This window comes from Pristiophorus japonicus, chromosome 2 (genome assembly GCF_044704955.1).
Source record: "Pristiophorus japonicus isolate sPriJap1 chromosome 2, sPriJap1.hap1, whole genome shotgun sequence".
Classification (NCBI taxonomy): Eukaryota; Metazoa; Chordata; class Chondrichthyes; family Pristiophoridae; genus Pristiophorus; species Pristiophorus japonicus.
Window position 1 is genome coordinate 83,092,497 of NC_091978.1, and position 21,903 is coordinate 83,114,399.

Sequence of the window (21,903 nt, forward strand, 5' to 3'; positions counted from 1 at the left end):
CTTAAGACCAAACAGATACTGGTGCATTTTTTTCACCCTGTAAACGCATGCCAGAGCATCTTTTTCAATCATGCTGTAGGCCCTTTCGGCCTTGGACAAACTCCTGGACACATAAGCGACCGGTTGCAATGCTCCCAATTTGTTTGCTTGTTGTAACACACACCCGACCCCGTACGAAGATGCATCGCAAGCTAGCACTAAATGTTTACATGGGTTATACAGAACAAGCAGTTTCTTGGAACATAACAGATTTCTGGCTTTTTCAAAAGCAGCCTCTTGTGGTTTCCCCCATACCCAGTCATCTCCCTTGCGAAGCAGCACATGTAGGGGTTCTAGCAGGGTGCTTAACCCTGGTAGGAAATTACCGAAATAGTTGAGGAGTCCCAGGAACAACCGCAGCTCCGTCACGTTCTGTGGTCTCGGTGTGTTCTTGATGGCCTCCGTCTTGGTGTCTGCCGCGATTCTTCTCCCTAAGAACACGACCTCTGGCGCCAGGAAAACACACTTCGAGTATTTCAACCTGAGTCCCACGCGATCTAGCTGACTTAGAACCTCTTCCTGGTTCTTCAAGTGTTCGATGGTGTCCTGACCTGGTGTCCAGTATGTCGTCCTGGAAAACCACGGTGCGCGGAACCGACTTTAGCAGGCTCTCCATGTTCCTTTGGAAAATTGCCGCGGTCGAACCCCAAATGGACATCTATTGTAGATGAACAGACCTTTGTGCGTGATCCTGTAGCGAAAAACAGTTAATCGTTACTTTATAGTCCCCACAAATTCTGACCATGCCATCGCCTTTGAGAACCGGAACAATCGGACTGGCCCACTCATTGAACTCCACTGGCGTGATGATGCCTTGTCGCTGCAGCCTGTCCAGCTCAATTTCCACTTTCTCTCGTATCATATATGGCACCGCCCGTGTCTTGTGGTGGATGGGTTGTGTACCAGGAACCAAGTGGATCTGCACCTTCGCTCCCGAGATACTTCCGATGCCTGGCTCAAACAACGACAGGAACTTGCTCAGAACCTGGGCACATGACGCGCCGTCGATGGACGAAAGCACTCGGATGTCATCCCAGTTCCAGCGGATTTTTCCCATCCACCTTCTGCCGAACAGTGTGGGGCCATCTCCTGGCACAATCCATAGTGGGAGTTCGTGCAATGCTTCATCATAGGAGACTTTTACTGCTGCGCTGCCAATAACAGGGATCAGCTCTTTAGTGTAAGTTCTTAGCTTGGTATGAATGGGGCTAAGCTTGAGCCTGTGTGCCTTGTTGCACCACAGCCTGTCGAAGGCCTTTTTGCTCATGATAGACTGACTTGCACCCATGTCCAATTCCATGGATACTGGAATTCCGTCCAGTTTGACTTTTAGCACGAGCGGTGGACATTTCGCGGTGAAGGTGTGTATCCCGTAAACTTCTGCCTCCTCAGTTCGAGTCTCTACTTCAGCCTGATCCGCCATGGATTGATCCTCCTCTGCAACATGGTGGTTTGCAGGGTTTGCAGCTCGTCTGCACATTCACTTGAGGTATCCCATTGTTCCACAGCCTTTGCACACATAGTGTTTGAAGTGGCATTGATGGGCTCGATGATCACCTCCGCAGCGCCAACAAGGTGTTAACTGCCTCGCATTAACGTTTGATGGCGAACTCTGGGCCATCTGAGGTCATGCAGCTGCAGGCATGTACGTTCTGCCATATGCATTCCTGCCTGAAAACGACGTTATTTTGTGTAGAGTACTTGCCGAAACCACTTTATGCTGCAAAATTCGTTCGGTGTTATCGCTGGTGGACATAAATGGCTGGGCTATTGTTATGGCTTTGCTCAGGTTCGGTGTTTCAACAGTCAATAGTTTGCGAAGGATAAGCTCATGGCCAATGCCAAGTACAAAGAAGTCTCTTAGCATTTGCTCCAGGAATCCATTGAATTCGCAATGTCCTGCAAGGCGCCTTAGTTCGGCGATGTAGCTCGCCACTTCTGGCCTTCAGACCGTTGACACGTGTAAAATTGATACCTTGCCATCAGAACGCTCTCCTTCGGATTTAGGTGCTCCCGGACCAGCGTACACAGTTCTTCATACGATTTAGTTGTTGGTTTCACCGGAGCTAGAAGATTCTTCATGAGGCCATAGGTTGTTGCCCTGCCGATGGTGAGGAGGATCGCCCTTGGTTTGGCAGCGTTCTCGTCCCTTTCCAGCTCATTGGCCACGATGTATTGGTCGAGTCACTCCACGAAGGCCTCCCAATGGTCCCCTTCTGAGAATTTCTCCAGGATACCAACAGTTCTCTGCATTTTTGTGTGATTGTTCGTTATCTTGTCACCGGTTGTTAAGCTCATAATAAAATAATGCAACTGAGTACTGTAGACAATGAGTAAGTGTGACCTTAGCTCCTTTAATTAAACTCCAGAGTGCTGGTACAGTATGGGAGGCCTGCTTATATACAATGCTCCCAAGGGATGCTGGGATGATACAGGTTACCTAGAGTTGCATACATAACAGTTGGGATCCCTTATCTGAACATGGTACATTGAATCATCGATTAATCTCTACAAAAGTTCCACCCAAAATATTATCTTTTTTTTGCTAAATTCCCGCATCCCTCTTTGCTCCTGAAGGGTTAAATGTATGGTTCCACAGGAGCTGGAAAACTCTCGCGCACCTCCCCCAAATAGATATGATTCCTGTCTAAGCCTTGACCGAGAACTGAAAAGGGGAAGGACCAAATCAGCCCAACCTGATCCTGTCTTCACCTGACACCCACATACACAGACTTCCAGTAGGGGTCGCTGGATGGCAATTAGGAACCCCGGCAAATATTCTCCTCCAGGCCCGAATGCAGAGGCACTGAGGCCCATTATAATTCCCCTGCTGCCGGTTTCAGGGCTAAGATCAGCTAACGTAGCATTGATTGGTGACTAAATCTGGGACATTTTTTATCTGTGTTTCCGATAGTCGCTGGATGAACTCAATGAACCATTAGAGAAGGCCAGCCCCAGATCCAGAGTAGACGAGTTGGTAAAACCGTAAAAAAACATTTGAAATTCCCACTGGCTGAAAGCTTGGCATTCAGTTTGAAGTGAAGTACTGACTGAGCAACAGCATTTTCTTCAAAGCAAACCATTTTTCTCCATGTAACTTCTTCAACCGGGTCACTCCTTTAAGGTAAATGGGAAAATTTGACATGCATGTGGGAAATGATCTTCTGCACTGCTGTGCTTTTCAAAATTGAGACAGGAAGGTAATGGTCGAGATCTACGGTGCAGGACACCATCAATGTTTAAGAGTAAAAGAGAAAATGAAGTAATTTAAGTAACACCAGATTTGGCTTTTAAAAGGCCGCAGACTTTATGAAGAATGAGAGGGCTAAGGAGTTTCACAGTCTTCGGTCCTGGGGTAGAAAGAGGAAGAGGCGATGAGTATTGATCTCAACATCATGAGTATGCGATTCCACTGACAGTGGCAAATGAGCTGCTTTGATATGTAAATATGTAACTGCAGGATTCAGTCATGTTTACACAAATGATGACAGTTTTGGAGAAGAGGGACATTCAATTTTATTTAATCCTGAAAAAGCCCAGTCACTTTGCAGGAGAGAATGTTTTTTTAAACTTTTTTTTCTACTGATGGCACTGTTTTAGTGTTGCTTACCACTGCACCATTTTTTAAATGACAAAATCAGCAATGGACAGTAATTTCTGCTGACTCACCCCTGAGTAAAATAAGATGCTCACACAGGCAGTAAACCTAACTGTCCATGTGTCTCCCAATGGAAAATGGGATTCTGAACACTGGCCAAGTAAAGCCATTAGAGAATGGACAGCCATGATACCAGCTACAGGATGGTTCCCACCAGCACCTTGAATAGTTAAAGGCTGTCATTTTAATAATTGTTCCAGACTACAATTAGAATTCATTACTGAACAGAATCTGTCTCACAACATAATTATCAGCGAGTGAAATAATCATCGTGCCTATCAGTTTTATAAAGTTAATTATACATCATCATTCTTGTACTTATTCACATGGTATATAACAGCTGCAGTAGCAATGGCCAAGCCTGTCATTTTGATGTGAGGCCTCTTTGTTTTATATCACGATTGTGTAAACATTAGAATTTAGTATTTTTGGTGGAGATGGTCTTTTCCAGCTTGAAGAAGCAGTTACTCTTGAGGCTGTGCAATGGTCTGGCAGGTTCACTCCCACAGTCTCTCTGTGCTTCTGAACAGAGGTTAGGCACTTCCCCATAAATTAGGAGGGAAGACCAGAGTGAGAATCGCCCCCCACCCCCCTCTCCCGGCCACGCTCTTGCACCACCAGGTAGCCAGTTACACAGGAGTATTGGCAGAGGCCTCGGAAGAGGTCAACTATGTGCCCTCTCAGCTAACGAATGGTTCAAGCCTCAAGTGAAGGAAGCATAACAAGCATGCATACCCCCGACAGACTACCACTAGATGTCACTACTAATACACAATGTATGTTTGAAGCATCGAAGAAGAGATTTTCCTGGATCTGTGCCCAGGTGCACTGGATCACCTAGGCACAGCGAAATTGTCAATCTTTCCAATTTTCCTTCCCAATTTTACAATACTCACTGCACTCGGGCGATCCAGTGTGCCTGCGCGGGCCTGGGAAAATCTCTCTTCCAGTATAATTACAGTGGTACTGCAGCCCTTGCGGGAGGATTGCATCTTCAGAACGCTCCGCACTTTCAGATTTTTATTTCTCAACTTCTTACTCATAGTACTGAAATATACCAAGCCAGATTGAAAAATCACATCACCATAGTAACCTAATGGTTGAAGTAATAAAAACGCACTTCTTTCATCATCAGTGCAGAACAAGATTCAGAACATGACACATATGTAATTTGTGCTGTGAATGTGTAACACACATAAATAATAGAAAAATATTAATTGAATAGCAATTCACAATTTAAAGTATTGAGGTCACGGCAATGAAAAGTAAGTGCAGATTTGAAATAATTTTGCTCTTTTAATTTGTATTCACTTAAAGCAGCAATTCTATGCAATTTTGTTTCAGTAGGTCTTTTCCTGATTTTTCTTTGTTATCAGTCTTTTTTTCCTCTCTCAGATGCCCTGGCCAAAAGGGTAGGCAGGTAACTTCTTACGAGTATCTGCCAATGCTGCTCTCGGAGATTCATGACAAAGCCTCTGATTTTACCTCAGTTTTGTGGGGAAGTGTCTGGTCTCTTTCTAGCATATCTGCAATATGACACTGCCAAAATTAGGAACTCAGTGTGGGGAATCAGTCTTCAAGCAGTGTCTGATTAGTTTGGGGCCATACATAACGCTGAAAGGGTAGAATTAGAGTTAGCTCTTAAAGGAACAGTGCAGTTTTCTGCAAATACAAAAATTAGTGAATTTTACAACTTGGAAGTCATTGAAACATAGAAAATAGGAGCAGTAATAGGTCATTCAGCCCTTCAAGCCTGCACTGCTAATCAATATGATCCTGGCTGATCCTCTATCTCAACACCATATTTCTGCTTTCTCCCCATATCCCTTGATGCCTTTTGTGTCTAGAAATCTATCTATCTCCTTCTTAAATATATTCAGTGATTTGGCCTCGACAGCCTTCAATGGTAGAGAATTACACAGGTTCACGACCCTCTGAGTGAAGAAATTTCTTCTCATCTCAGTCGTAAATTTCCTACCCCGTATCCTGATACTGTGACCCCTTGTTCTAGACTTCCCAGCCAAGGGGAAACATCCTCCCTGCATCCAGTCTGTCCAACCCCATCAGAATTGTATATGTTTCAATGAGATCCCCTCTCATTCTTCTAAACTCTAGTGAATACGGGCCTAGTCAATCCAATCTCTTCTCATACGACAGTCCTGCCATCCCAGGAATTAGTCTGGTGAACCTTCGCTGCATTCTCTCTATGGCAAGTATATCCTTTCTTAGGTAAGGAGACCAAAACTGCACACAATACTCCAGGTGTGGTCTCACCAAGGCCCTGTATAACTGTTGTAAGACATCCTTGCTCCTCTACTCAAATCCTCATGCAATGAAGGCCAACATACCATTTGCCTTTCTAACTGCTTGCTGCACCTGCATGTTTGCTTTCAATGATGTCAGCACTGTTTGTCTCAGTGATCCTGTTTGATAGTGGAACTGCTGATTTAAAAATGGCACAGTGGCACCATATTACATGATTTTAATTCCCCCAAAAAATTCAATTTTAGACTTTTTGCAAAATTAGTGCATTCAGTATCGACAGATGGAGATTCAGTTGCTTACTAAATTAAAAGAATAATGATTAGAACAAAATGCCCTCAAGTGACTGATGTTGTCAGCATCTCTTCCTCCAGGTTTAGGGCAATTATAAATATAAGGTCAATTCTGAGACCATCATTTTTAACTTTCTGGCAGGAAAATGGGGACACAGCTCCCACTTCTGCTGAAGTGCAATGCTGGTGGGCCTGACAAAGGCAAAAATCTTTCCCAGTTATATGGTGGATGGTGTTGCTGAGAGAACTTTGTAATAATTACCAATAATATCCTGTATGTCAAGCACTCCATTAATGTACTAGAGATCTAAAATGTATTCGTTGCTGCAAACTTAGTGTTCAAATGTTATTATAAGTCATCATCATCATTATAGGCAGTCCCTCGAAACAAGGATGACTTGCTTCCATGCCAAAAAGGGATGAGTTCACAGGTTCAATGAAGGACCTAATATTCCAGATCCCAAGCTATATCTTGAAAGGTGGAAGATGCCTGTGCGTGGATTTTTTTAATGTGTGGTGACCGTTGCACACCAGCCACCACACGGGCTTGACCGAGCTAGGTCTTGGTCCAGTGGCAAGGATTAACCAAAATGACTTGAGACCAGCTCTGCTGCATGGACCTAGTGCGCACACATTTTGCAGTGTGGGCTGGCCCATGTTGCCCCTGGGCCCTCGTCTCTTCTGGGCCCCTAACTCGCGTCTCTCCTGGGCCCCGATCACATAGAGAATTGGTTGGCAGACAGAAAGCAGAGAGTCAGGATAAACAGGTCCTTTTCAGAATGTCAGGCAGTGACTAGTGGAGTGCCGCAGGGTTTAGTGCTGGGACCCCAGCTCTTTACAATATACATTAATGATTTAGCTGAAGGAATTGAGTGTAATATCTCCAAGTTTGCAGATGACACTAAACTGGGTGGCGGTGTGAGCTGTGAGGGGGACGCTAAAACGCTGCAGGGTGACTTGGATAGATTAGGTGAATGGGCAAATGCAAGGCAGATGCAGTATAATGTGGATAAATGTGAGGTTATCCATTTTGGGAGCAAAAACACGAAGGCAGAATATTATCTGAATGGCGGCAGATTAGGAAATGGGGAGGTGCAACGAGACCTGGGTGTCATGGTTCATTAGTCATTGAAGATTGGCATGCAGGTACAACAGGCGGTGAAGAAAGCAAATGGTATGTTGGCCTCCATAGCTAGGGGATTTGAGTATAGGAGCAGGGAGGTCTTACTGCAGTTGTACAGGCCTTAGTGAGGCCTCACCTGGAATATTGTGTTCAGTTTTGGTCTCCTAATCTGAGGAAGGACGTTTTTGCTATTGAGGGAGTGCAGCGAAGGTTCACCAGACTAATTCCAGGGATGGCTGGACTGTCATATGAGGAGAGACTAGATCAACTGGGCCTTTATTCACTGGAGTTTAGAAGGATGAGAGGGGTTCTCATTGAAATGTATAAGATTCTGACGGGACTGAACAGGTTAGATGCGGGAAGAATGTTCCCAATGTTGGGGAAGTCCAGAACCAGGGAACATAGTCTTAGGATAAGTGGTAGGCCATTTAGGACTGAGATGAGGAGAAACTTCTTCACTCAGAGAGTTGTTAACCTGTGGAATTCCCTGCCGCAGAGAGTTGTTGATGCCAGTTGATTGGATATATTCAAGAGGGAGTTAGATATGCCCCTTACGGCTAAGGGGATCAAGGGGTATGGAGAGAAAGCAGGAAAGGGGTACTGAGAGAATGATCAGCCATGATCTTATTGAATGGTGGTGCAGGCTCGAAGGGCTGAATGGCCTACCCCTGCACCTATTTTCTATGTTTCTATGTTTCTACAAACTCTTGCCGCTCCTTCGCCCCGATCTTGCCGCTCCTGCTGTACCTGCCTGCACTGCAATCAACAACCTGGATTTGGGCGATGTCAAATCCAGTCGCCCACCTGCAGAAGCACATGCTGCTCCCTGCAGTGGTATGCCACCGCATGTTGCTTCCTCTAATGGCCCCGGCCTGCTGATGGTCTTGTAGGCCGGGACCATGCCGATTTCCAGGCTGTGGGTACTTATATAGGTGCCAGGGTTTACTTGTGTACATGGAAATGGCCATCCTCTAAACCAGATTTAGATAAATCACAAGAAAGTATGAACCTTTTTTAAAGTATAATTTTCTTTCCTTCCTTCTGATGAAGTGGTCAGAGATCCCTCTTCCAGGCATGTGCAGCTGTTGGATGGCTTTGGTGAGCAGTCCACGGTGACTTTTGTTTGGACTTTCCATTCCTCTTTGTGGGTAAAGCATCTGGCTTCTGTTCTGTGCCTTTCCGCCTCAGCATAGCCAAGATCAAGAGCTGTGCCGTGCACCCCCCCCTCCCCCCCGCCCCATCGACCAAGGTCGAAGATCTCTCTCGTTTGCTTTTTGTGAATTCACTATAAATAGTGAACAGGGAAAATCTTCCCACAGCATGTGTGACGTTGTGGCTGTGAACCCTCCAAAATGCTGCACTGACACACCCCGAACACCCCAGACTGATTCCCAGGATAGCGGGACTGACATATCAAAAAAGACTGGATCAACTGGGCTTGTATTCACTGGAGTTCAGAAGAATGAGAGGGGATCTCATAGAAACGTTTAAAATTCTGACGGGTTTAGACAGGTTAGATGTAGGAAGAATGTTCCCAATGTTGGGGAAGTCCAGAACCAGGGGTCACAGTCTAAGGATAAGGGGTAAGCCATTTAGGACCGAGATGAGGAGAAACTTCTTCACCCAGAGAGTGGTGAACCTGTGGAATTCTCTACCACAGGAAGTTGTTGAGGCCAATTCACTAAATATATTCAAAAAGAAGTTGGATGTAGTCCTTACTACTAGGGGGATCAAGGGGTATGGCGAGAAAGCAGGAATGGGGTACTGAAGTTGCATGTTCAGCCATGAACTCATTGAATGGTGGTGCAGACTCGAAGGGCCGAATGGCCTACTCCTGCACCTATTTTCTATGTTTCTATGTCTATTCCATTTTTACTGCACCAAACTGGATGATGTCATCATCGTGACCTTTTTTTTAACTGATTTTTTGAGGTGACTGCAAAATTAGAATGGATAGCAATATGGGGAAAAATTCTGCTCCTTGCGTATTATAACAATTCAATTTAAAATTAGTATTGCATCTAACATTAATTTTCATTTTAATAATCGAATTTGTAATTCAAATGCAATATATGATGTAGGATGCACAAATGATATTCCACTCTTGGTGCTGACCATAATTCACTTGCAGCTTTTTTTTTTTGCTCCTGAGTTATTAGATTAGCCTATTCGTAAAATGTAAATTGTATTGCATGACCCCTATTTATCTATTCTTAGAATAAACATTTTTTTAATGTCAATTTGTTACACATTTGATTTGATTTTCAAAATTCTGCTGCAGTCATAATTTGAAATAATGCAGTAAATCCTTTGTCTTTTTAACATAACTTCATACTAGTTAATGCTTTCTAAGTAGTCTAAAACTCAACTGCCCGTGTCCTACCTCGCACCTAGTCCTGCTCACCCATCACCCCTGTGCTTGCTGACCTACATTGGCATCCAGTTAAGCAACATCTTGATTTCAAAATTCTCATCCTTATTTTCAAAAGCCTCTATGGCCTCGCCCCTCCCTATCTCTGTAATCTCCTCCAGTCCAACAACACCCCCCGCCCCCCCCCCCCCGCCGAGATGTCTGCGCTCCTCTAATTCTGCCATCTTGAGCTTCCCTGATTATAATCACTCAACCATTGGTGGCCACGCCTTCTGTTGTCTAGGCTCTAAGCTCTGGAACTCCCTCCCTAAACCCCTCCGCTTCTCTAGCTCTCTTTCCTCCTTTAAGATGCTCCTTAAAATATAGCTCTTTGACCAAGCTTTTGGGCACCTGCGCTAATTTCTACTTATGCAGCTCGGTTTCAAATTTGTTATCTCATAATACTCCTGTGAAGTGCCTTGGGACGTTTCACGATGCTAAAAGCACTGTATAAATACAAATTGTTGTTGTTGTTGTAGTATGACCTTACTATATCTGATCTCAAGTCAAATTACTAGAAATGACCTTTGCTTCTTCTTTGTATTGACAGATGAACAGACCGATCCAGGTGAAACCAGCGGACAGTGAGAGCAGAGGAGGTAGTTGTCTTTGTTGCTCCAAGTTCTGGTGTTGACTATAATTTGTTGATTACTGCTCTGTTTCTGAGGCAAGAATGTATCAAAGCAAGTGCTGGGTCGAGGGCCATTGCAATTTATTTTCTGTAAGGACACAGGGCTTCAGTTCTACGGTAGCACAGATTTTCCATTTAAAGCTACAGTATCCTTATTCCAACAATCTAATTGTTAATTTCAGGCCAATTTCGCGTGTGGAAAAGACAATTAACTTAACTAGTGATCTCTGTGCATTTGGATAGATTTAGGAGTTTGGTAAATAGATTACCAAAAATTGAGAAGAATAAAACACAGAGAAATTCAAATAGTGGGACAAGTTATTTTTTTCTTGTGTCACATTGCTAGCATTTTCACACAGGCTGTGTTCCTGCTAATCCCAAAGTACTGTTGTTAAGTTAAATTTTTTTAAGAATTAATTAAATTAATTTAGAAGACAGAATGGAATCTGCCCCCCCACAGCAGGACTCTGTAAATACATTAAAGGCGCTACGTTATAAATAATAGTGTTTAAGCCTTACATGGATATTTACGAATCAAAACTGGGTTTGTTGAAGAAAATGTCATCAAATATTTCAAGATATGAGGATAGCAATAAGCATTCATGGATATGCATAGCTTGCAGTAAGACATGGCACAATGACTTCATCAGAGGCTCATGCCTTGACTGCTCTGGATTATGTTATAGTACCTTCGTGTTCTACACAGTTGAGTACTTGCTCTACAAGCTAAAATTAAAATTAAAATTAAACTGCAGAATTTAAATGCTGGAAAATCTTGTATTGCTTTGCCAAATTATCTTTAGGTCTCATCCTTCATTTGTTTTGCCTATTTTTAATTTGGCTAGATTGCATATGGGCATGTATGTATGTTGCTGCTTAACAAGAGAGTCCAGGAGGAAGGAGACCACAGTTTCAGCCCTCTCCCGCAAAATGTTTTTCCAATCTGACTTCCTGACTCCCAGTATGCACCAAGACTTACATTTTACTTACTACATCAAGTGACTAAAAGCTTTCAAAATGTCTCCTTGAATAACTAGGTACTAAAAATTTTGTATGTTTTAAAGCTAATGTGCGATGTATACTATGGTTTCAGAAAGCCTAAAAACTGCTTTGTGACAACAGAATATCTTTTTATGATATACTAGAGTACCAGTAAACTGGTGTATTGTTTTTCAGTAAGGCATCTTTTCCTGTCAGCCGATTTGAATTACAATCTTGCTCTCGAATCATAATCACAGCTCTTTTTATCGCATGTTGCCTACATCAATAATGCTGGTCATAGTTATTGTCATATGACTTTACTAAGCCCAGGAAACCTCAGTAATTAGGTTGGATTCAATTAAAATTTTCAAATCTAAATTATATCTTTAATAAAACAGTGAGGTCAGGTCCCACCATTCTATGGTCCGGGGAAGGGTGCAGGGCAATTGGATTGTCCATGGTGAAGGGGGGAGGGGTGGGGGATTCTGCAACCCATTCAAATATTGGCCCAAATCATTATTGGGGATCAATGGGTGAGTCTTCTACCTGTACCCCATCTGTCTTCTGGAGACTTTGGGCAGGCATCTGGAGCATGGTTCGCTGCTACCCTGGGTTTCCTGTCAGCATGACTCTTAGAGCACAAGGTTGCCTACAGGGCCTCAGGAAAACCCCAAACAACATAGGGGAAAAGATAATTGATCCCAGAAAAATCGATTACCTAATAAGTCGTCTCCTGTAGCCAAAGAAATATGTTTTTGAAAGTTTCTCTTTGTTCTTTTAAGGGCCACTGATGCTCAGCATGGTGCTACTCTGATTTCCCAGTTGTCAGTCTCGGCCGGTGTGACTTTTGCGCCTGTACAGATACAGGACGCCTGCCCTAACTATGAAAATGATCCACCCCTGTGATTGAGGACGGGGTTCATGGCATTGGCCGCAGTCAGACTGCAGTCTCATTCCACCATACTTGCGACAGCAGTGTGGAATTCTTCGAATTTCAGGGCCCGGCTGTCGTGTGGTTCAAAAGACAATTAATACTTTGTGTGTCTTATAGTACAATTTGAACTCTTTAATAGTGTCACATATGCATTAACAGATAACTAAGATTGCGTTAGACGGCAGAAACACTTCAAGGAGTTCAGCAAAGATGGTAAATTGTGATAGCCATGCTCAAACATTTTGTCAATCCCATCTGAACCCAGAGATAGGCTAAAGCCTTAAAATATAGACCATGCACACTGTCCTTCAAGTAACTCCTGATTGTACTGTAATTCAAATGACATCATGTAGAGCACTTCAGTTCTGATCATAGTTTCGATTGAAACAGCTTAACATTTGTCTCCATCTGTCAGGACACATCCTGTTTAATACTTTTATTAAAAGCCACCAGAGGAAGGTTTACTATTATTATCAACAGTAATTTCTACCACTGAATGAGTTGGGTTGAGTCAATGTTAGAATGGTTACGAAGAGGATGGATTTGAGGGGCCAAATGGTCTATCCTGTCCCATGTTTTATGATGTTCCGAGGTTTATGATATCTGCATTAAATGCTAAGTATATATTATTACACCTTACTATTACAACTTACTATTTGAAAACTAGAGTGTACTTTAGCAGTAAATTCTCATTGCAGACACCCATGACTGTTTTGCTTCACTCAAATCTGAGATTTGTTGTGCCATGTTATGCTCCAACAATATATAATTTTTATTTCATTAACCATTAAAAGTGACATGCTATGTTTTTTTAAATTGAGAAACCTGTGAAGGGCCAAGCCATAGTGCAATGGTTCAGGAAGGTAGCTTACCACCACCTTCGTAAGGGCAATTAATGCTGGCTTTGCCAGCGACGCCTACATCCCATGAATGAATTTTTTAAAATCAAGGCTGTAAAGAAAGAAAAAGAAAGAAATACTTGCATTTTTATAGCTCCTTTCATGAGCACTGGACGTCCCAAAGCACTTTACAGCCAATGAAGTATTTTTTGAAGTGGAGTCACTGTTGTAATGTAGGAAAAGAATAAAAGAGGGCAAAATTGTTAATATTAGGCAATTATAGTGTTGATTTAAAAAAAAACCCTGTAGATTGTAGGAAGAAGGAAAGATTGAGAAAAGCAAGGCGTTTCATATTTTCAGGTCCTGTATATAAAGAAAGAGAGTTATAGGAGGAGACAAAGGGCACAATATTAACCCTACTTGCTCTGCAGAAACCTGGCAGAGGGGCATTTAAAATCGCCCTGGCTCTTACCTGTCTGAAAGCCACCATGATCGTGACATCTGAAAATTTAACCTGCTCTCCTATGCAGGCAGCAAAGACCTGCGCCCAGAGCCAACAGGACCTGCTTTACATATGACATCATTGAGACCCGACTGTAATTTTAACTGAGGCCTGAGTGGGGAATCCACCAGGAGTTAAAATCAGGGTTCAGCTGAGTCATAATTGCAACATAGTAACAATGTAGGGAGCAGACAAAAGCCTGAATTTTAATCCTTTGGCAGGTTGTGAGTTTGGTGGGGGGGGGGGGGCCTCAGAAACCCAGGAAATCTGGCCAAATGTAACGGCAGGGCCTGACTTGCATTTGAAACCTCTGATTCCCACCCCAGCCAGGCAGATGGAGAGGTTGGCTGGCTGCAGGCGGGCAGGCCGCTGGCACCAGGTCGCAGAGAGCAGGGAGGGATCAATTGGGCGCCGGGGATGGTCGGGGGTGTCCGGAGGAAGATCAGGGGGAGTGGGGCTTATCATAGGGGCTAGAGGATAATCAGGGAGTGAGGGACTTATCATAGGGGCTGGAGGCTAATCAGGGAGTGAGGGGCTCATCATAGGGACCGGAGGATAATCAGGGAGTGAGGGGCTCATCATAGGGACCGGAGGATGATCAGGGAGTGAGGGGCTTATCATAGGGACCGGAGGATAATCAGGGAGTGAGGGGCTCATCATAGGGACCGGAGGATGATTAGGGAGTGAGGGGCTTATCATAGGGACCGGAGGATAATCAGGGATTGAGGGGCTTATCATAGGGACCGGAGGATCATCAGGGAGTGAGGGGCTTATCATAGGGACTGGAGGATGATCAGGGAGTGAGGGGCTTATCATAGGGACTGGAGGATGATCAGGGAGTGAGGGGCTTATCATAGGGCCCGGAGGATGATCAGGGAGTGAGGGGCTTATCATAGGGACCGGAGGATCATCAGGGAGTGAGGGGCTTATCATAGGGACTGGAGGATGATCAGGGAGTGAGGGGCTTATCATAGGGGCCGGAGGATCATCAGGGAGTGAGGGGCTTATCATAGGGACCGGAGGATGATCAGGGAGTGAGGGGCTTATCATAGGGACCGGAGGAGGATCAGGGAGTGAGGGGCTCATCATAGGGGCCGGAGGATGATCAGGGAGTGAGGGGCTTATCATAGGGGCCGGAGGATGATCAGGGAGTGAGGGGCTTATGATAGGGACCGGAGGATGATCAGGGAGTGAGGGGCTTATGATAGGGACCGGAGGATAATCAGGGAGTGAGGGGCTTATGATAGGGACCGGAGGATGATCAGGGAGTGAGGGGCTTATCATAGGGACTGGAGGATGATCAGGGAGTGAGGGGCTTATCATAGGGCCCGGAGGATGATCAGGGAGTGAGGGGCTTATCATAGGGACCGGAGGATGATCAGGGAGTGAGGGGCTTATGATAGGAGCTGGAGGATGAACAGGGAGTGAGGGGCTTATCATAGGGACTGGAGGATGATCAGGGAGTGAGGGGCTTATCATAGGGACCGGAGGATGATCAGGGAGTGAGGGGCTTATGATAGGAGCTGGAGGATGAACACGAAGTGAGGGGCTTATCATAGGGACCGGAGGATGATCAGGGAGTGAGGGGCTTATGATAGGAGCTGGAGGATGATCAGGGAGTGAGGGGCTTATCATAGGGACCGGAGGATGATCAGGGAGTGAGGGGCTTATGATAGGAGCTGGAGGATGAACAGGGAGTGAGGGGCTTATGATAGGAGCTGGAGGATGATCAGGGAATGAGGGGCTTATGATAGGGACTGGAGGATGATCAGGGAGTGAGGGGCTTATCATAGAGACCGGAGGATGATCAGGGAGTGAGGGGCTTATGATAGGAGCTGGAGGATGAACACGAAGTGAGGGGCTTATCATAGGGACCGGAGGATGATCAGGGAGTGAGGGGCTTATGATAGGAGCTGGAGGATGATCAGGGAGTGAGGGGCTTATCATAGGGACCGGAGGATGATCAGGGAGTGAGGGGCTTATGATAGGAGCTGGAGGATGAACAGGGAGTGAGGGGCTTATGATAGGAGCTGGAGGATGATCAGGGAATGAGGGGCTTATGATAGGGACTGGAGGATGATCAGGGAGTGAGGGGCTTATCATAGGGACCGGAGGATAATCAGGGAGTGAGGGGCTTATCATAGGGACCGGAGGATAATCAGGGAGTGAGGGGCTTATCATAGGGACCGGAGGATGATCAGGGAGTGAGGGGCTTATGATAGGGACCGGAGGATGATCAGGGAGTAAGGGGCTTATGATAGGGACCGGAGGATGATCAGGGAGTGAGGGGCTTATCATAGGGACCGGAAGATAATCAGGGAGTTGAGGGGCTTATGATAGGAGCTGGAGGATGATTGCCGGGAGGAGATCATCGGTGGTGGCGGGGAGAAGGCCGAGAATGTGATCGGAGGTCTGGTGGGCAGGGGGTGGGGGGGCGTGGGGGTGAGGAGGAGAGATTGGAGGACAGTTGGTGGGATCTCTGATCACGGGGTTGAGTTAGACAGGGACTTAACTCCTGGATCCAGCAGTCCTTGCCTTCCAATAGCTATCGGGTTTCACGAGGCCTGCAAAACCCGGCCAGCCACTGTCAAATTTAAAATGGTGATTAAATCTGAGACACGCCAACCTCATGATAATATTTAAATAGCCTCTTGGGAGCGAGTTGGCTGCCTGCCTCCTCATCTCGCCTCCGTTGAAACCGGACGTGGGTGGGCTGGAAGTGGATTGGGTGACAGAATTCAGATTTTTAACACTTTACATCCCACCTGGCCCCAACCCCCAGAGTGTTTGCCTATTTGGAGCAATAAAGGAAAGTTTGAAGGAACATTGACCATAGTTGTATTGATAAAATTTTGATGGAGAGAGCAGTACGGTTATCTATGTTAGCACTTTGAGAACTGATTTAATGCCAGCAGTTATTCTCGGCGGTATAGCATCCCGTGGATCATTAACCCATAATGATAATATCATTGTAACTTCTCAGTCTTTACTCAGTGTACTTCAGAGCTACTTTTAACTGTCATTAATACAAATCCCATTTTACTGAAGCCATTATTTATTAGCAAAAAGTATCAGTAATGGGAAGAGAGCAAAAGGCTATTATTTTATCTCTTTTATGACATCATCCTAGTCTGATGAGTACATTGTAGCCTTTATTACTTGGGTCCAAGGATTCATTTTTTAATATACAATTAGTAATAAATGAAGATCAAAAGTCACATAATAGGCAGCTATGTCAGTGCCCTAATGGTACAGTGCAATGGTCGCTCAAAGCTTCTCAGAGCGGGAAAGGGTTAAACTCTGCATGGCATGTTATGTCTGGGATGCCACAATGAGACAGTTGTACTGCAGTACATTAGTATATCGTTTATGCATTTTAGATATTGTAATTGGCTGGCCAGTAGGCACTATTCCCGATAGGATATTGCATTGTAAGAATCCTATTTGAATTTGAAAGTGGTAGGAAGGGTTATCCTAGTTAGATGAGTGTATAGTGATCGTCCATGCAGGACTGTGCTTCAACCCTTTGTCCATCATCTGCTGTTGTAATACAAAGCCCTCCTTCATCACAACCATTGGCTCATTAACACACTCCTTTGCCCATTGATCAGCCAACTAGGTAGCACATTTCTTTTGTCTTTTGCCATCATGACATCACGGCGCAGTATTGAAATGCTGAATATTTTTTTAAATAGTCATGCATATAAATATATGGCCAACCTCTGACCCACTTACCCTATCACTTAATGCATTCAAGGAGTTACAGGTTATAAAAGCAGCCGAGATGAGTTTTTTTTTACTGAATGCTTTCACCACAGCAAGGCTTCTTACTACCTAAACCATACGTTTTTCTTTTTTCTTTAGAAAAAGCAATATGATACCATCATGCAGTATTTATTGCACGATGGTATAAGTTAACTGCTTGAAGTCATGATTTCAAAATGGTGGTGCTGATGGTATTGGGGAAAGAACAGTTCAATCGTACCAATGTTTTTTTTCTAAGAATTATTATAAATAAAATGCATTTTCTAATTGGTTAGACCAGAACTCCACCCATAAATTTTCAATCTGTTTATACCAGATCTCTATCCATAATGCACATCACCCATATTTCTAGGAGCTTGATGGGCACATGGAGCAACCACCTGAAACGGACATTCATGATTTCTTTAGTACACTTAGGTATAAGTGCTGTACTGGATGAAAAAGTAATTTAAAAGACAGAGAGAAAGCGTAATTCATTGCTTAAAGGTTTTTTCAGCAATTCAGTTGGTGGAATGGTTTTGTGCCATGGATTTTGATACTGTGATCTTTTGACTTGGTCCTACAAATTATTACAATAGTCTTCTCCATGGAATGTCTGCCATATTTTTATTTTCTGGAAGGTGAGGTAATCGGAGATACCATGTAGTGGTGCCCACCTGCCAGTACCTTTCAACTGAGCATACAGGCAGAGGGAGACTTGGAGGAACTGCGAAGACTGTGACGGAGCTAAATTATTGTTCATTCTCGGGGTGAGGGCATCACCAGCAAAGCTGGCATATTTTGCCAATCTCTATGATACAACTGATTGGCCAGTTCAGAGGGCAGTTAAGAGTTCACCATGTTGGTACATAAGAACATAAGAAATAGGAGCAGGAGTAGGCCATACGGCCCCTCGAACCTGCTCCGCCATTTAATACAATCATCATCATCATCATAGGCAGTCCATTGGAATCGAGGAAGAGTTGCTTCCACTCCCAAAGTGAGTTCTTTGATGGCTGAACAGTCCAATACGAGAGCCACAGACCCTGTCACAGGTGAGACAGACATTTGTCGAGGGAAGGGGTCGGTGGAGCTGGTTTGCTACGCACTCCTTCCACTGCCTGCGTTTGGTCTCTTCACATTCATATTTAAAATACCAACCCATCTCCTGGCAGCGGGTTGGCTACCTGGCCTCGGTCCCGCCTGAGTAAAATTTGAAAGTGGGCAGGTTGGGGTCGGGATTTAGATTTTAAAAACTTCAACATCTCTCTCCCTCCCCCCCCAGCTTTTTATTTCCAGATGTTTTTAAAAATGAATTAAAATTCTCACACTGCCATGGTGGAATTTGAGCTCATATTCTTTGGATTATTAGTCCAGTAACATAACCACAACACTACTGTATCCATAGCAGCAAATCCTGCAAGGGCCATGTCGTAGGGAGTGGCACATACAGTGGCTGTCGAGGTTGACTGCACCTCCTTCCAGTCTAGCATAGACTCTATCTGCACCACCATTAGCCAATGTGCTGTCTATAGATGACTGAAACAAGTGGCTGAACCATCAATCAGAACAGACTCTATTCCCCGCCTCCATATTTATTGTGTCAAACACTGGACATTGGGATTTATTTTGCCCTTTGGAGAAACTGAAATATGTATTCACAATATTGATAGACTTTTTAAACACACGCCCTCCTAGATGCACTTTCTCCACCTCGGGTGGTCTTCGGCAGGAGTCTCCCAGGTGTCATTGGTGATGTCGCACTTTACCAGAGAGGCTTTGAGGGTGTCCTTTTAACGTTTCCGCTGTCCTCCTTTGGCTCACTTACCACAAAGGAGCTCCACATAAAGCATTTGCTTCGGGAGCCTCGTATCTGGCATGCGAACTATGTGGCCTGCCCAGCAAAGCTGATCGAGTGTGGTCAGTGCTTCAATACTGGGGATACGATCATGGCTGATCTGATCATGGACTCAGGTCCACTTCCCTGCCCGTTCCCCATAACCCCTTAATCCTTTATCGGTTAAGAAGCTGTCTATCTCTGTCTTAAATTTATTCAATGTCCCAGCTTCCACAGCTCTCTGAGGCAGCAAATTCCACAGATTTACAACACTCTGAGAGAAGAAATTCCTCCTCATCTCAGTTTTAAATGGGCGGCCCCTTATTCTAAAATTATGCCCCCTAGTTCTAGTCTTTCTCTGCATCCACCTTGTCAAGCCCCCTCATAATCTTATACGTTTCGATATGATCACCTCTCATTCTTCTGAATTCCAATGAGTAGAGGCCCAACCTCCTCAACCTTTCCTCATAAGTCAACCCCCTCATCTCCGGAATCAACCTAGTAAACCTTCTCTGAACAGCATCCAAAGCAAGTATATACTTTTGTAAATATGGAAACCAAAACTGCACGCAGTATTCTAGGTGTGGCCTCACCAATACCCTGTATAGCTGTAGCAAGCCCTCCCTGCTTCTAAATTCCATCCCCTTTGCAATAAAGGCCAAGATTCCATTGGCCTTCCTGATCACTTGCTGTACCTTTTGTGTGTTTCATGCACCAGGACCCCCACTGTACTGCAACATTTTGCAATTTTTCTCCATTTAAATAATAACTTGCTCTTTGATTTTTTTTCTGCCAAAGTGCAGGGCTAAAGTCACATGAATGCCAGATTAGATGAGGTCAGCAGACTTCCTCCACAAAAGGACATTAGTGGACCGGGAGGTGGGGAGGGTGTGCAGGTGGGGGCCGGTAATCCGTGGGAAATCCGGAGGTTTCAACTCCACAGCATGCATGTGACATCATAGGCGGGGAGTGCTGGCTGGACGGAACGCTGGAGCAACAGGTAGCGGCTGGGTCTGGGGTGGCTGGTTCCAAGCCCGTGGGGATCCAATCTACTACCCCGGGGGGGGGGAGGTTTGTTCCCTCGTGGTCCAACCCCGGGGCTGAATTCGATCCCATGGGTGGGGGGGAAAGGGGGTGTCCGAATCCCGATCCAGGGGAGGGGCGGGCTGCTGGTGGCTGAGGTTGGGGGGGCGAGGAGGAAGTACTCCTGCCCCTCCCAGTCTGCAAGGATTGCTCCCTGAGGCTGTGCTCTCCTGGCTGCAGCTACCAGGAATCCGAGGCCCAGAATTCCCGTCTGGCTGCAGTTATACCCGCACAGCTTCTGGGCTCATTATCATATTTAAAATACCAACCCATCTCCTGGCAGCGGGTTGGCTACCTGGCCTCGGTCCCGCCTGAGTAAAATTTGAAAGTGGGCAGGTTGGGGTCGGGATTTAGATTTTAAAAACTTCAACATCTCTCTCCCTCCCCCCCCAGCTTTTTATTTCCAGATGTTTTTAAAAATGAATTAAAATTCTCACACTGCCATGGTGGAATTTGAGCTCATATTCTTTGGATTATTAGTCCAGTAACATAACCACAACACTACTGTATCCATAGCAGCAAATCCTGCAAGGGCCATGTCGTAGGGAGTGGCACATACAGTGGCTGTCGAGGTTGACTGCACCTCCTTCCAGTCTAGCATAGACTCTATCTGCACCACCATTAGCCAATGTGCTGTCTATAGATGACTGAAACAAGTGGCTGAACCATCAATCAGAACAGACTCTATTCCCCGCCTCCATATTTATTGTGTCAAACACTGGACATTGGGATTTATTTTGCCCTTTGGAGAAACTGAAATATGTATTCACAATATTGATAGACTTTTTAAACACAGTGTCTTTTCCCCCTTATATGGCGATTTCCCTACAAGTGTCCACATCCCTTTTACATTCTCCCAACAAGTTGCAACACAGGACTCCATGCATGCTATGCACCGGAAGCAGCATCTTAACCGATGGCACAATCAACGGATTAGATCAAAGCTCTGCAGTCCTGCCACATCCAGTCATGAATGGGGGTGGACAATTAAACAACCATCGGTAAGAGGACGCTCCATTAATATCCCTATCGTCAATGATGGCGGAGCCCAGCACGCGAGTGCAAAAGACAAGGCTGGTGTTTGCAGCCATCTTCAGTCAGAAACGGCTGAGTGAACTAGATACAGCAACGACTATGGGCCTCGACAACATCCTGGCTGTTGTGCTGAAGACTTGTTCTCCAGAACTAGCCATGCATCTAGCCAAGCTGTTCCAGTACAGTTACAACACGGGCATCTACCCCACAATGTAGAAAACTGCCCAGGTATGTTCTGTCCACAAAAAGCAGGACAAATGTGAAGAGAAAAAGATTAGTGAAGACAAACGTAGGTCCCTTGCAGTTAGATTCAGGTGAATTTATAATGGGCAACAAAGAAATGGCGGACCAGTTAAACAAATACTTTGGTTCTGTCTTCACGAAGAAAGACACAAATAATCTTTCGGAAATACTAGGGGACCGAGGGTCTAGTGAGAAGGAGGAACTGAAGGAAATCCTTATTGGGCAGGAAATTGTGTTAGGGAAATTGATGGGATTGAAGACCGATAAATCCCCACGGCCTGATAGTCTG

The 21,903-nt window shown here is 44.9% G+C and overlaps 1 protein-coding gene across 1 annotated transcript in view; it reads left to right on the forward strand.

Annotated features, from left to right (window-relative positions):
- The window catches only part of celf4 (CUGBP, Elav-like family member 4), a 1,192,896-nt gene that overhangs the window by 516,583 nt on the left and 654,410 nt on the right, over window positions 1-21,903 (forward strand). The window contains exon 3 of the mRNA XM_070862469.1: window positions 10,336-10,384. Within this exon, the coding sequence (XP_070718570.1) occupies window positions 10,336-10,384 (49 nt within the window). The remainder of the gene's footprint in view (window positions 1-10,335; window positions 10,385-21,903) is intronic.